Source organism: Prorops nasuta, unplaced genomic scaffold, assembly GCF_024137725.1.
Source record: "Prorops nasuta isolate Cenicafe-Biocafe unplaced genomic scaffold, Cenicafe_Pnas_1.2 PNAS00005, whole genome shotgun sequence".
Classification (NCBI taxonomy): domain Eukaryota; kingdom Metazoa; phylum Arthropoda; class Insecta; order Hymenoptera; family Bethylidae; genus Prorops; species Prorops nasuta.
Genome location: NW_027116802.1, coordinates 1,319,443 through 1,332,993, shown reverse-complemented (window position 1 = coordinate 1,332,993; position 13,551 = coordinate 1,319,443). Strand labels below are relative to the sequence as shown.

The 13,551-nt window shown below is 32.8% G+C and overlaps 1 protein-coding gene across 1 annotated transcript; it reads left to right on the top strand.

The window, feature by feature from the left end:
- Positions 1-591: 591 nt before the first annotated feature.
- On the top strand, positions 592-2,284 carry LOC136773757 (uncharacterized). Its single transcript, XM_066727671.1, has 9 exons — positions 592-614; positions 679-789; positions 877-903; positions 1,040-1,137; positions 1,186-1,253; positions 1,490-1,534; positions 1,612-1,798; positions 1,880-1,995; positions 2,171-2,284. Exons 1-9 carry the CDS (start codon positions 592-594, stop codon positions 2,282-2,284), a joined length of 789 nt encoding a protein of 262 aa, XP_066583768.1.
- Positions 2,285-13,551: the final 11,267 nt, after the last annotated feature.

Genomic DNA, 13,551 nt, shown 5'->3' with positions numbered 1-13,551 from the left:
TTTCGGTCCCAGATCAGTAAACGCCGAATTCTCGTTTTCCCAGCGCTGTAAATATGGTGTGGGGTACAATTGTACCCCAGTTTACCATTCTAGGGTTAATAATCGGCGTAGTTGCGTGCGTATGTGTATATGCGTGTAGGACAATTTTAATCAGCGGAGAAGTACAAATTTCTTTTGTTTTTTCAAGGGGAACTATCAACGAAAGTGAAATTAAAGCCACTTTTCCGTTGAATGAAAGCCCTAATTTATCGGTTTAAAATTAATTTATCTCAGCAATGATGCTTTTCCGGATCTTAAAGTATAGGACTTTTCGACTTATTTTATGCTCAAAAATATGATTAAAATTAAAAGCATCAATGCTGATACACCCTATAGAATATCGAATGCTCAATTGAAATTCCATTTAATAATTTTTAAGAACATTCATATTAATCTAAATACACAACAATATATGGAAGCATGAGAGCCAAAATAAATTATTAAGAAATTGAAAAAAATATTTTAATAATGATGCAGAAATTTACAACAAATTTCTTATATATATCATAACATTCTTTATTAAGATTGTATAACAATATCTGTACTATCTACATGATTTACAAAACATTTAAGAGGTTCGTCTAGTGTATTAGGTCAAATCAATCATTTCTTTTTAATTCACATTAAAAAATTTTATAGATTACGTGGATACAATGATTTATCAAAATCCGAAGGCATTCAAAAGTTTCATCCCGTAAGCCGCTGCATGTATACACAGCAAGTATACGTATACGGGGAGCACGGTAGTTTGTTAGTGTTTCTCGAAACACGTTTTTCTCAAACTGCTGCCATGATATCTCAAAAACTATTTCACTGATTATGTTCAAAATTATACAGCATATTCAATATATGTATAACTAAAAAGTAAACAAAAATAATTAACATTGCTTCAATATTTTTTTTATCAGATAAATAAACCCCTAAAAAATTTGAAAAAATTTTTTTTAATTTTCTAAAGCGTGTAACTTCTCTTGTTTTTGGAATTTTAAATTCATTATAGTTCACTATATTACCTCAAGTATCACAATTATAAAATGGCACTTAAATTTTTATTTTTAATAAGCGGAACAGCTGGAATTAGGGCAGCAGAGGAGCAACGTTTTTTAAACACGTATTCATGTTAAGTGGCGTATGTTATATATTTAGTGCAAAATATTGAGATGAAATTTTTTAAAAACCTTGGGTTAAATGTTAATAAAATTAATATACAAATTGTAGATTTTTTTATTTCAATGGTTTACCAGAAAAAATTTCTTATAAAAGCAATAAAAATAAACTATTCACACTAGACGACCCCCTTAAGTCACTTCTCATACTTTATATTTTGAAAATAACTTATTATGTACATATAAACATTTTTAATAATCATGCCTAATTTCTATATAAAACCGAGTTCGCTCTAGAACAATATATCTAAAATTGTAGTTGAATAATATCAATTCTTTTTCAGATGGAATCAGAAAACGCTGGAAAACAACAATCATCTACCAGTACCGTAAGTTTTATAATTTATGTTAAAGATTTTATTTTGGGAATAAATTTTTTTAAATGTATTAACTGTCTTCAATTTAGAAAATGGCTATTGATCCGAAATACGAAAAGATGATGAATAAAATGGGATGGACTAAAGGTCAAGGGATTGGTAAAGGAGGGGATGGAATTAGAGAACTCATTTCCGTGGAATCTAAACCTGACAGATCAGGTTTTGGAAGAGATACCGAAGATTATGGTACAGGATGGAGGAAAGACAAATACGTAGGTAAATATAAATTACAAAGAGCATTAATACATTATAATAATAAATAAATAAATTATTTTTAGTAAAATTTTTTTTTTTAAGGAAAGCAGCCCACTGCGCAATTGTTTGAGTTTTGTCAGGCTCGGAAGATGGAGCAACCGAAATTTACATTGACATTGGATGAAGGTCCAAGGAATGACAAACGATATAGATATAAAGTAAGTATTTATTAGTAACAAATACCGACTGATTGCTTAGAAATCTTAAATGACAAGAAAAAGATTAGAATGAAATGCTATATTGTAAAAATTGTAATATTAGAGATGAAACTCTTGAAATAAATATTGAAATATTCATTAGTAATTTTGAAAATGAAAATAACAATTTTTACAGGCGAGCAGTAAATATCAGAAGGCTGAGGGTGCCGGTCCGTCACGTTCGAAAAAGGACGCAAAGGCAGAAGCTTCCAAAATGCTACTAAAGGAATTTTATAATAATTTAAAATAGAATTTAAATAAATAAAAAATAAGATCATAGGTTCCAGAAATTTATTAGAAAACAGATTCACACCCCAAATAAAGAAATAAGCCTACGGAAAATACAGATTACGTTAAATCGTATAATACTATAAATGTACATGATGGTTGGTTAGAATCATTGGTATGTTTGTTTTTTTTTTAATTTTGAAAGGAAATCCATAGGACAGTTAATAAGTAAATTTCATAATCTCAAAGAAATATATCTTTGCAGGTCATGTAAATGTGTTTTTTTTTAAATATTGCCTAAATTTTTTAAATCACATCTTTGCATTGTATTTATTTTATTTTCTTTAATATTTTTTATTATATACAGATTTACTACATTTCTATTTCTATAACGCCTTAATTATTTAAAGAAGTATCAAATTACTAATGTGCCCGAATGCTATTATTGATATATATAGCTATATTCTTACAAGTAATAAGATTACGGCCAGTATTCGTTTCCCTCACCCTTTATCTGGCAACCCCGCAAACTTATGCTCTCTCCAGGTACTTCATATCTCCGTATAATTAATAATATAAACATTTTTCATAATTTAGCTGCAGGAAAAAAAATCTTGTTAGACTTGAACCAGCATCCTACGTTTCAGGAAACTAACATCATACTCACCATTCTACCGTAATTTCATGCAAAATTTATATCTTTTGTTGATGAATACTTCAAGCAAAGATTATGCAGACCATTTTTGTAGAAAAGAGAAGCGTAATCCTTATTTTTATATAATTACAAAATTGTTATCATTTTGACAATGAAATAAAGACAACAACATGTAATTTAAAGTCACTTTGGTTTTTTTTTGAATTTAAATAATATACAAATTGAATATTTAAAAAATTCAATACTTGATACATGCAACGTTATTACATACTTCCTTCATTATTAATCAATATTACGGATCAAATTACTTTACTGCATAATGAAACCTAGACTGCGGTTTAGTGTACCGTGATCTCTCATTCTGCATTCATCAATGCCTGAATAATTTTAACAGTGGTATAATATGGATAAATATATACAAGAAGGAGAAGAGTTTGTAAGTAATACTTTTTTTATTGAATCGAAATTTATTGCATTTTTTTCTTAAAATTTTTTCTTACTGCATCAATTAAAAAAAAATTTTTTTAACAATTTATGTTAAATTTTGTATATATTGCTCAGCGGCTGCAATAACGGCAAAACTAAAAAATACACAAATTTGAGAAAACCCGCTCTAACGATTTTACCTGATAGAAGCTATCATTATAATGTCTTAATATTACAAAATGTTAAATATTACGTTGCGCTGTTATTGTAAGAAATGATCAATATAATGGTACGACATATTAGATATAATTGTTAGACATGGTTTATTCTAATTTGTATATTTCTGAATTGTGCCGTTATTGCAGTCGTTGAGCGATATATATATATTATTTGCATAAAATTAATAAAAATTCGATTATTAATTAGAATGTGAATTATTTTAGGACATATCTGCAGACCTTAAAAATGATTGGGTTTACGATAAGATGCAAAAAAAATGTAACAAAAAAAAACAGAGGATAAGAAATCTGATCATGACGAACCAAATTCATCCAAAAATTATGAAAGTTGTTGGAGAAATACAAGGGTAAGATTATATATATTCATGTTATTTTATATAATTTTCTTAAACAAGTATTATATTTCATATTAAAAACATTTTTGATCCAGTACGACAGAGAGGTCAGAGAGCAACGAAAGAAGCTTAAGTTGGATGTAAAAAAAAATCGCAAAAAAAAAATCCAGAAAGGCCTGTCACTCCAAAAGGTTGTAATATTAAAGTAACATTTGAACGTCATGTATTAATAATTTTAAATTTCAATATTTTTATAGGTGTCTAGACCATTAATTTCGTTACTGATTCGTCTGACGAGTGAAGGCTCCCAACAATTTACATTCAGTTATATATATATATATATATTGAATAAAAGTATTATATGTTAAAACTTTTGAATATTGAATAAAAATTACTGTAAGCATATTATAAGTGAATAGATTATTCATTACATCTTCCTGCAAGCATGCTCTACATGTCACATAGTTAACAGACATTATTTTTCCTTTTGCGAAACAATGGGGAATGAAATTCTAGGGACCACCCAATGTTCCTCCTATGAGCTTTCCCAGGACTCTCTAAAACTGACCCGATACCTTCTGACCATATTTTACCCTCTCAACCAGCCTCTAGTTATTTTTTTCGAGACTTTTCTCACAAACAGGCCAGACAAATGAGTTCACGTGCTAAACAGAGTAACAGTGTGAAGTAAGATTGTCAAGATGCCATTGATGCACTCGATACTTTCTGACCATATTTTTCCCTCTCAACCAGCCTCTAGCTATTTTTTAGTGACTTTTCCTCCCTCAAGCAGATCAGACAAATCATTCAACCTCTAGCTATTTTTTTCTCAAGACTTTTCTCACAAGCAGAGCAGACAAATGATCCCACGTGCTAAACAGAGTCACAGTGTGCCGTAAGATTGTCGAAAAGCCATTGATGCGCTCGTAAATTTTAAGCTGCACTCAGGATATGTCCTTAACCCATTAACGTCCAAAATGTCAAAATTTCTTGCACGTTTTCAAAGTGATTTTTTCCTATGTAATTGGCGTTGAAAAAATTCTTGAACCACATATTCTGATGTAAAATTGCATGCTCTTTCAGAATCCGTTGCCAGAATCATGATAAAACTCACAGGAAAAGAGATATGCTCGATTGAAACATAAAAAACACCTAAATTTTCGAAAAAAAAAATTTTTAGGATTTTTTTTCGAAGTGTTACGGTGAAGATATCACCTTGCGACCGTGATCAAAGGTGATCATGGGAGTTGAAGTTTAACAGGGAATTTTTTTGTTGACCTTGAACCATCGCTTCTTTACAAAATGGCGGAAAAAACGATTTTTTTTTTCAATCTTCATCAACTTTTTTCTCGAAATCTATGGTATTTAGAAAAAAATTCATAAAAACAAAAATGCCTTAGAATCGCTCGAGGAACATTCTCAAATTTTTTCAGAATTTTTTGAGACAATTTTTTATTTTCCGGGAAACTTGTGAAATGGAATTTTCAAAAATGTCTCCAAAAATTCTGAAAAAATTTTAGGATGTTTCTCGAGTGCTTCTAAGACATTTTTGTTCTTATGAATTGTTTTCTAAAGTCCATAGATTTCGAGAAAAAAATTGATAAAGTTGAAAAAATAAAAATTCGTTTCGGCCGATGTTTTGAAAACCTATTGGTAAAAAAACGTTCTGTCTACGAAAACTCGGAAAAAATTTTACAATATTGCTCGAATGATTCTAACTTATTTTCATTCTTTTTTCAAAGACATAGATTCCGACAAAAATTTCATCCTTTATTTCCATTTCATTTCGGCAGATAAGCGTAATTTTTGGTCTCATGTATTCATGAATATTCGTCTTTTTTTGTTCTCTTCTTTCGTATTTTTGTACATACGGATGAGTGATAAATAAACGAAATCATTAATTTCATACATTATGTCGCGGAAACGTGTAAGATCTTCTGAATATGAATCAGATTCTTCAGATAGTGATTCAGAACGCAACGTATTGATTCCGGATCCTGACTATTCAGGTTCCGATGATTCTGGTTCCGATTTTGATTCAGATTGCGAACATGAAATACCCAATATCACTTACAATAAAGCTCGTGCAAATTATTCTGAAAAACAAGATAAACTTGAAAAAGGTCATGAATTCACTTGGATTGAGGGTGAAAAGTTACACCCTGATTCTTGTGAAGATAAAGTATTATTGTCCGAATCGCAAAAAAAGAAAATACGTAGGAGCGAACCTTTTCAATTGTTTGAAAACTTTTTTTCTATTGAAATGAAAAAATATATTATTGATGCGTGTAAAGACAATGGTTATGATCTGAAATTGAAAGATCTTGATACTTTTATTGGAATAGTTATTTTTTCTACATTCAATCCCAGAAAATCACAGAGAGATTACTGGTCATCTGATCCGTATTTATCTAATGAAGTAGTTTCTTCTGCAATGTCTCGCCAACAATTTGAAATCACAAAATCTAAATTGAAGTTTTCAAAAAACAAAGACAAAGATTCAAATGATCGAGGATGGCGCGTTCGTTCTCTACTGAAACTTTTTCAAAATAACATCATGAAATTCGGAATATGGAGAACTGCTCTATCCGTTGATGAGATGATGGCCAAATCCTATGCAAAAACTGTTTTGAAACAATTTATTCGAGGAAAACCGATAAGATTTGGTTTGAAATTTTGGGGCTTGTGTACTTCGGACGGCTATCTACTGAATTTGGATCTTTATTGCGGCAAGAATTCTCAAATTGGAGATAAGTTATCTAAATGTGCTTTAGGTTCATGAGTACTATTATATTTATTACAACCATTTTTTCAAATAATAAGTTATAACAAAATTTCTCAATTTCATCTGTACTTTGACAACTTCTTCACGAACATGGATTTGGTATTACATTTGAAGAAATTGCGTTTGAAATGCACTGGTACTATCAGAGATAATCGAGTCAAAGAAAAAAATGTGCTTGATAAGAAAGCTCCAAGAGGGACATATGTGGTGAAGCACGACGTAAACAGTGGCATAAATTTCATTACTATCATGGATTCGAAGCCCGTCTCAATAGCTTCAACTGCAGCAGGTGTCAATCCTCTATCTATTTCAAAAAGATACAGCGCAGAGGCTAAATCTAAAATTGTAATACCTTTTCCGCAAGCTTTTCACCTATATAACAAATTCATGGGAGGTGTTGACCTGCATGACGGAGATTGCAATGACATACTCCCAAGTATACGATCAAAAAAATGGACATGGGTAGTTTTTATGAGACTTATACAGGCGTCTATTACTAATTCTCTTGTAATTTTCAATGCTGCTAACGATGGAATGAAAAAAGTTGGAATAAAAGAGTTCACTATTTCGATTGCCAAATACTACTTACAAAAAAGTAGTCGCAAAAGTAAAGCACATGGACGATCTAATAGTGACAAATTGAGGATTTGTTCGAATGGAAACTGCCCAATAAGAACAAGAATTTTCTGCAAAACATGTAATTTAAATATTTGCAATAAATGTTGGCTAAAAAAGCACACCTAAAAGTATGAATAAGTGAGAGGCAAGGGGACTCACGGAAAACAAGCACCCCGAGACGTGAGAGGCAAGGGGACTCACGGGAAAAAAGCACCCCAAAGGAGACAGAATTTTAGCACGTCCACGCCGTAGTCTCTGGGTAACGCTAAGAGTAAAAAAATCTTCCTAAAATTTGCACAGAAATCGTTTTTTACCAATAGGTTTTTAGAACATAGCGGCCGAAACGAATTTTTATTTTTTCAACTTTATCAATTTTTTTCTCGAAATCTATGGACTTTAGAAAAAAATTCATAAGAACAAAAATGTCTTAGAAGCACTCGAAAAACATCCTAAAATTTTTTCAGAATTTTTGGAGACATTTTTGAAAATTCCATTTCACAAGTTTCCCGGAAAATAAAAAATTGTCTCAAAAAATTCTGAAAAAATTTGAAAATGTTCCTCGAGCGATTCTAAGGCATTTTTGTTTTTATGAATTTTTTTCTAAAGACCATAGATTTCGAGAAAAAAGTTGATGAAGATTGAAAAAAAAAATTCGTTTTTTCCGCCATTTTGTAAAGAAGCGATGGTTCAAGGTCAACAAAAAAATTCCCTGTTAAACTTCAACTCCCATGATCACCTTTGATCACGGTCGCAAGGTGATATCTTCACCGTAACACTTCGAAAAAAAATCCTAAAAATTTTTTTTTTCGAAAATTTAGGTGTTTTTTATGTTTCAATCGAGCATATCTCTTTTCCTGTGAGTTTTATCATGATTCTGGCAACGGATTCTGAAAGAGCATGCAATTTTACATCAGAATATGTGGTTCAAGAATTTTTTCAACGCCAATTACATAGGAAAAAATCACTTTGAAAACGTGCAAGAAATTTTGACATTTTGGACGTTAATGGGTTAAGATGCTAGTATTCCCAACCCAAGTAATAATGAACGTATATTTCACGACTCGTTTGTAAATAATGAAAAGTTTATATTTTAAACTGTCATTACTTTATCTGAGGAACGTGACTATCTGCACCATCTAGTACGTGTTATGACACGTTTGAATTAAATATATTTGTTTTAGATGACAGTTATTTGGTCTGATGAACGTGTATCTCACGACTTGCTTTTAAACAATGAAAAGTTTATATTCTAGACTGATGTCACTTTATATAAGGAACGTGTATATAATTAAATGGATTTATTTATTTTAATTAACAACTACTTGATCTAAAGAATACATGTATCAACAGGTTTAAAATAATGAATTCTCTTTGAAATCTACAATCATGAGTGAGTAACCCATCAAAAATGTCGTTCGCCCGCAACAATCCCTCCACTCTCAATTTTCAATATGTGTGTATATCTTATCCCTTCCTACGATATTATTCAAAGCCACCCAAGTTTCGTTCGCCTGCAACACTTCCCCTACTCTCAATTTCCAAGTGTGTATATCTTATTCCCTCCTAGGATATTATTCAAAGTCACCCACGCTACCAATTAGGAAATTTCATTCAGTCTCGATTAGAAGCGTGAAGCAGTCGAAAGTTCAAGTCTGTAACGCTGCAGTCATAATATTTTATTGTGGTGTAATAGCAGTATTGAAGCTTCAATCAGTGCAAAGTACCAGTTTCATGTTGCAGACAGAATATTTTTTTATTGTCACGTAATTGTCGTAGACAATCTTTAGAAGGTAAGAATTATTTTTTCTTTTTACGTTATTCTCTATTCTTAATATTATTTTATTATTATAGAAATGGATTTAACTAAGATTAATTTTTTATTATATTATAGAAATGGATTTAACTAATATTAATGAACTCGCAACTGTAGAACTAAAAACTTTTATAAAACTGAATACTTTGGAGATTGGGGGGTCATACCGAATAACTGAATTATCGAAAATTAAAACCAAATATGGAGAGAGAATAATAGCAAAGCTGCTTAAGAAGGAATGGTTCTTCTTGCCTGCGAGGATGATGGCATTACTGGAAAAACCAGAACAATTCAAGAATTTTCAAGATGCAGCTTCAAATCAAATATTAACATTCACGTATCATGGTGGAAAGTACAATAATATGACATTTGCAATTGTTAGTCAAATTTCAAAAGATTAATTTAGAAAACATTTGTAAGGAATAATTTAAACACAAATAAATGATTATTATATCTTATTTATTATTTTTTCCCTTCGTTATAATGATAAGCTTAACTATAGTCTATTAGCGATTAACATACATTTCTAACTATTAGCGATTAACTTACATTTCTAACTATTAACGATTAACTTACATTTCTAACAATACTTGTAAGCGGGTTATATTCAACAATTTTATCATGTATAATTAAACAATACGCAGTAGTATTACTTGCAATATTTTTAGAACAATCGATCTCTATTTTAACGTCAACTGTGCCAGATTTAATAGATTCGTTTTGATGCGAACAATCAATGACAAAGAGAGGGCCATATTCTAAGAAATTGTTGTAATCAAGCATTGGTTTCGACGGTTTTTCTCCAGCATAATAGGATTGGATAAATTTAACATACATATCATATAGTACAGAAAATCGTGATTTTTCAGTATCAGTATCAAGTCGATCATACGGATAAAATTCAGAATTAAGATAGACTTTAATATCACGAACAAAACTATCATCGAAGTCAAGCACCTTCATATGCTGCGTATTCTTCTTATTTGTTCTAAATGCTAGAATAACGTATCGAGGCTTCTCCAATTGTGTTGCAGCTTTTACAGCCCACGTATGCCTCTGTGTTTCTGGTAGAAGCGGGTATTCGTAGAGTTCCCAGGATCGAAAAGCCATGGTGAGGCTTTTGTTTTGGTCGATAATACGTAGAAATTGAAGTTTTGTGTATTCATTCAATGATATATGAGGAATTCTCCAATGCACTTTTTGAACATCAATTTTGGAGTCGGTGATTTTCGTTGAAGAATATATCGAATTCGTATCATTACGCGCTCGAATGAGAACGAGCTCATGACGTGCATTTATTATGACTCTTCTATAGTCTTCACAAAAACCCAACATCATTTTCAGTGGTACGCAAAAATTGAAATATTTCGTAGGCTTATAATCTGATAGAAACCATCCTGAATGGTATAGACTCGTACTCTCCTCCCCAGTCAGGGAAATGAGATTCTTCATGGAACTAGTAATACCCACATTCTTACTACGGTCAATCTCAATACCATTCAAATCATAGCGAATTTCATCGAACAAGAATGCCATGGAATTGCAGTCAAGTCCCACTGTATCTTGAACTGTTGCACCCTGAGCACGAGTGCCCCCGATTAATTTTCCCTCTATGTATAGGTAACTCTCACATGGTAGAAGAATTAAACATTGCTGTTGTATTGGAATTCGAATTTCATCACTATTTCCCAATGATGCATTTGCATACGGATTGTAAGCATGTATTTCCATTTTAGTAATGCGATGGTCGTACACAGGTTGTGCGGTTACGTCCAACAGGTCCATTTTTATTTCTGACCTTGAAACTCAGTGATTAAAGAAAGGTTATATTTTTTCTTGTTAGCGGTCTTCTAACGTAATCCCCACCCAATGTATCTGCTCCTGCAGCAACTGTTGGACTGATGATAGGCTCATCTGGTATTGGTGATTTATAAGTATTCTTATAAATTAGCATTTTCTAATGTGTAATCGAATTGTAATTACTTCCCCACCGAAATTTACTAGACGGTTTTCCTGATCGAGAATGCGCAAAGTAAGACGGACAATTACTTTCACAATGACTGGCAAGTAAATGACGTTTTTCGGTGTTTCCGAGATTTTATAGCCTGGTGGCACGCTTGGAAAAAATTCATGTATAACATGTTGAGGTTTGCCGTTTGTATATGCACCAGCAGTAATATTACATTCAAATCGTAAAATATTGACCCTTATAATGTTTACGGGCTGGTCTGATTCGGCTAGAGTGTTCGGCTGAATAATTCGATCTGACGAAAAACCCAATAAAGAGCCTATATTATTAGGTTTTGTAAAATCGATCAGATATTTACACTTTATTTCACTTTTCAACTTATTATTATTAGCACGTAGAATAATGACATCTTCATTATCCGCCTCATGCATCAATGTACGCAAAAGATCATTTATAGCACTCAATTCATAACAACCTGTAGGTATAGTCAGATCTTCAGTATGTAGTAAAACTTATTGTTCGACTCATCAACATTAGCGATTGAATTGAAGCTCTGAAAGTCTACGAGACCAAGTTCATATTGCTCCTCCCGAAGATTGATCGGTGGGAAAAAATCTGCCTCTAATATGGACTCGCGGTCAGACAGCGTAACCGTTAAAGACATTGTTCACGTAGAAACTTGACACACAACTGACCGCATATGCTTGTATCATACGATTGATATTGATCGTGGTTGTAGTAGATTATAGCAGAAGGACCAAAATAATCTAAAAGTTCAATTGGAGGTTTCAAATTTCCGAAGGAGTCGAAATACTTTACGTAATTATTACGTTTAACGTAGGCAACCCAATGTGTACCAGAACCTTTATCTTCATCAAGATTCACGATTGCACACTCATTGCATAGTACGGTTTGTGGTAAAGATGTGCGCATAAAGACTCCTCGAAAATGTGGTATATCCTGACATGCATGTAATAATTGAATATTACTAGTAGCTCCAGATTTCGGGAGGTAGCTTATTTTTTTTTGCGAGGTTTTTTTCCTCGTTTTCAAACCCTCCCCCTTTCGTCCGTAAGGGGTTAGGTATAAACCATGTCCACGCCTGCCTTCTATTACACGATTGTGACGCTGTATCTCTTCCAATTGTCTCTTGGATGCTTTCGCATCGTTTACAGCTTTTTTTATACCTGCTGCGCCCCCAGCTAATGCGCCCACTGCACTCAACAGTGGGAGCAGAGGTAATAAACCCCCCCGTTTTTTTTTTTTTGAGTAAATTGCTTTTTCCTCAATAAACCTCCTCGTTTTTTCGGTACACGAATTTTTCTTTTCTTCATGCTTTTTCCATGCACTTGTAGGCCTAAGCCAAGTTTTCGTTTTACATTCATGGATGCCCAGACTGCTGCTGCAGCTGCTCGTTCACGTAAAGATGAGTCACAAGCAGTGATACGTTTTCGTGCGCGCTGTGCAAGAACTTTATCAGCCTGGTGACGTGGTGGCAGATCCTTATATATTGAATATGCGATATCGTGTTCACGACAGGCTTCGTCTAGAGGATTTATACCAGGATTACCACGTGCTAACCGTTCTCGAAGTCGAGGACCTGGTCCGCAATAATTGTAGCCAGGTATGTGTACTTCGAACGGTAATTTATTCAGTATTTTATTGAAAAAAGTTCCACAACCGTAGCTTACCATGTGGAACTTTCTTTCTGTTTCTCACACAGAGTTTGCTGACAAGCCCAGCAATCTTTTATTGAAGGGGGCGGTCCATCAATGTGATCTGTATTAGGTAGATTATGATGTTTAAAACACCAGCGATATTGTTGTACTTCAGGATCTGCACGAATGTGTTCAGGCAATTTATTCCAAGCCTCTTGAATACTACGCGGAAAGTACTTTAAAAGTAAAATTTTCGGTATGTATTCAAACTGCTCAGCGGTTAATTCCTCCAAACTTGACACATCTAACCCTAATAACGGCATGATGAGAACTGATCAAACAATTCACTTCATTCCTTTAAATAGGTTGTATGACCACAGAGTTTTCAGTCATGGACTTCGTAAAGCAGCCGCTCGGTATTCATGTTTCAAATATAGATTACCGAACAACCGATAAATGCATGAGACGTCACGGACCTCTATTCCCATCAACCATACGCTGTATAGTTTGTGGCCCTTCAAATTGTGGAAAAACAAATGTATTGCTGAGCCTTATAGAAAGCCCTCAGGGTGTGAGATTTGAAAACCTATACGTTTATTCAAAATCGTTGCAGCAACCAAAATATCGATACTTAGAGCGACTATTATCGGACAATGAAGAAATTAGTTATTACCAATTTGCTAATAATAGTGAGGTTATAAAAGTAGCTGAAGCACTACCAAATTCTATTTTCATATTTGATGATGTTGCAACCGATAAGCAAGACAATATAAGAGACTACTTCTCCATGG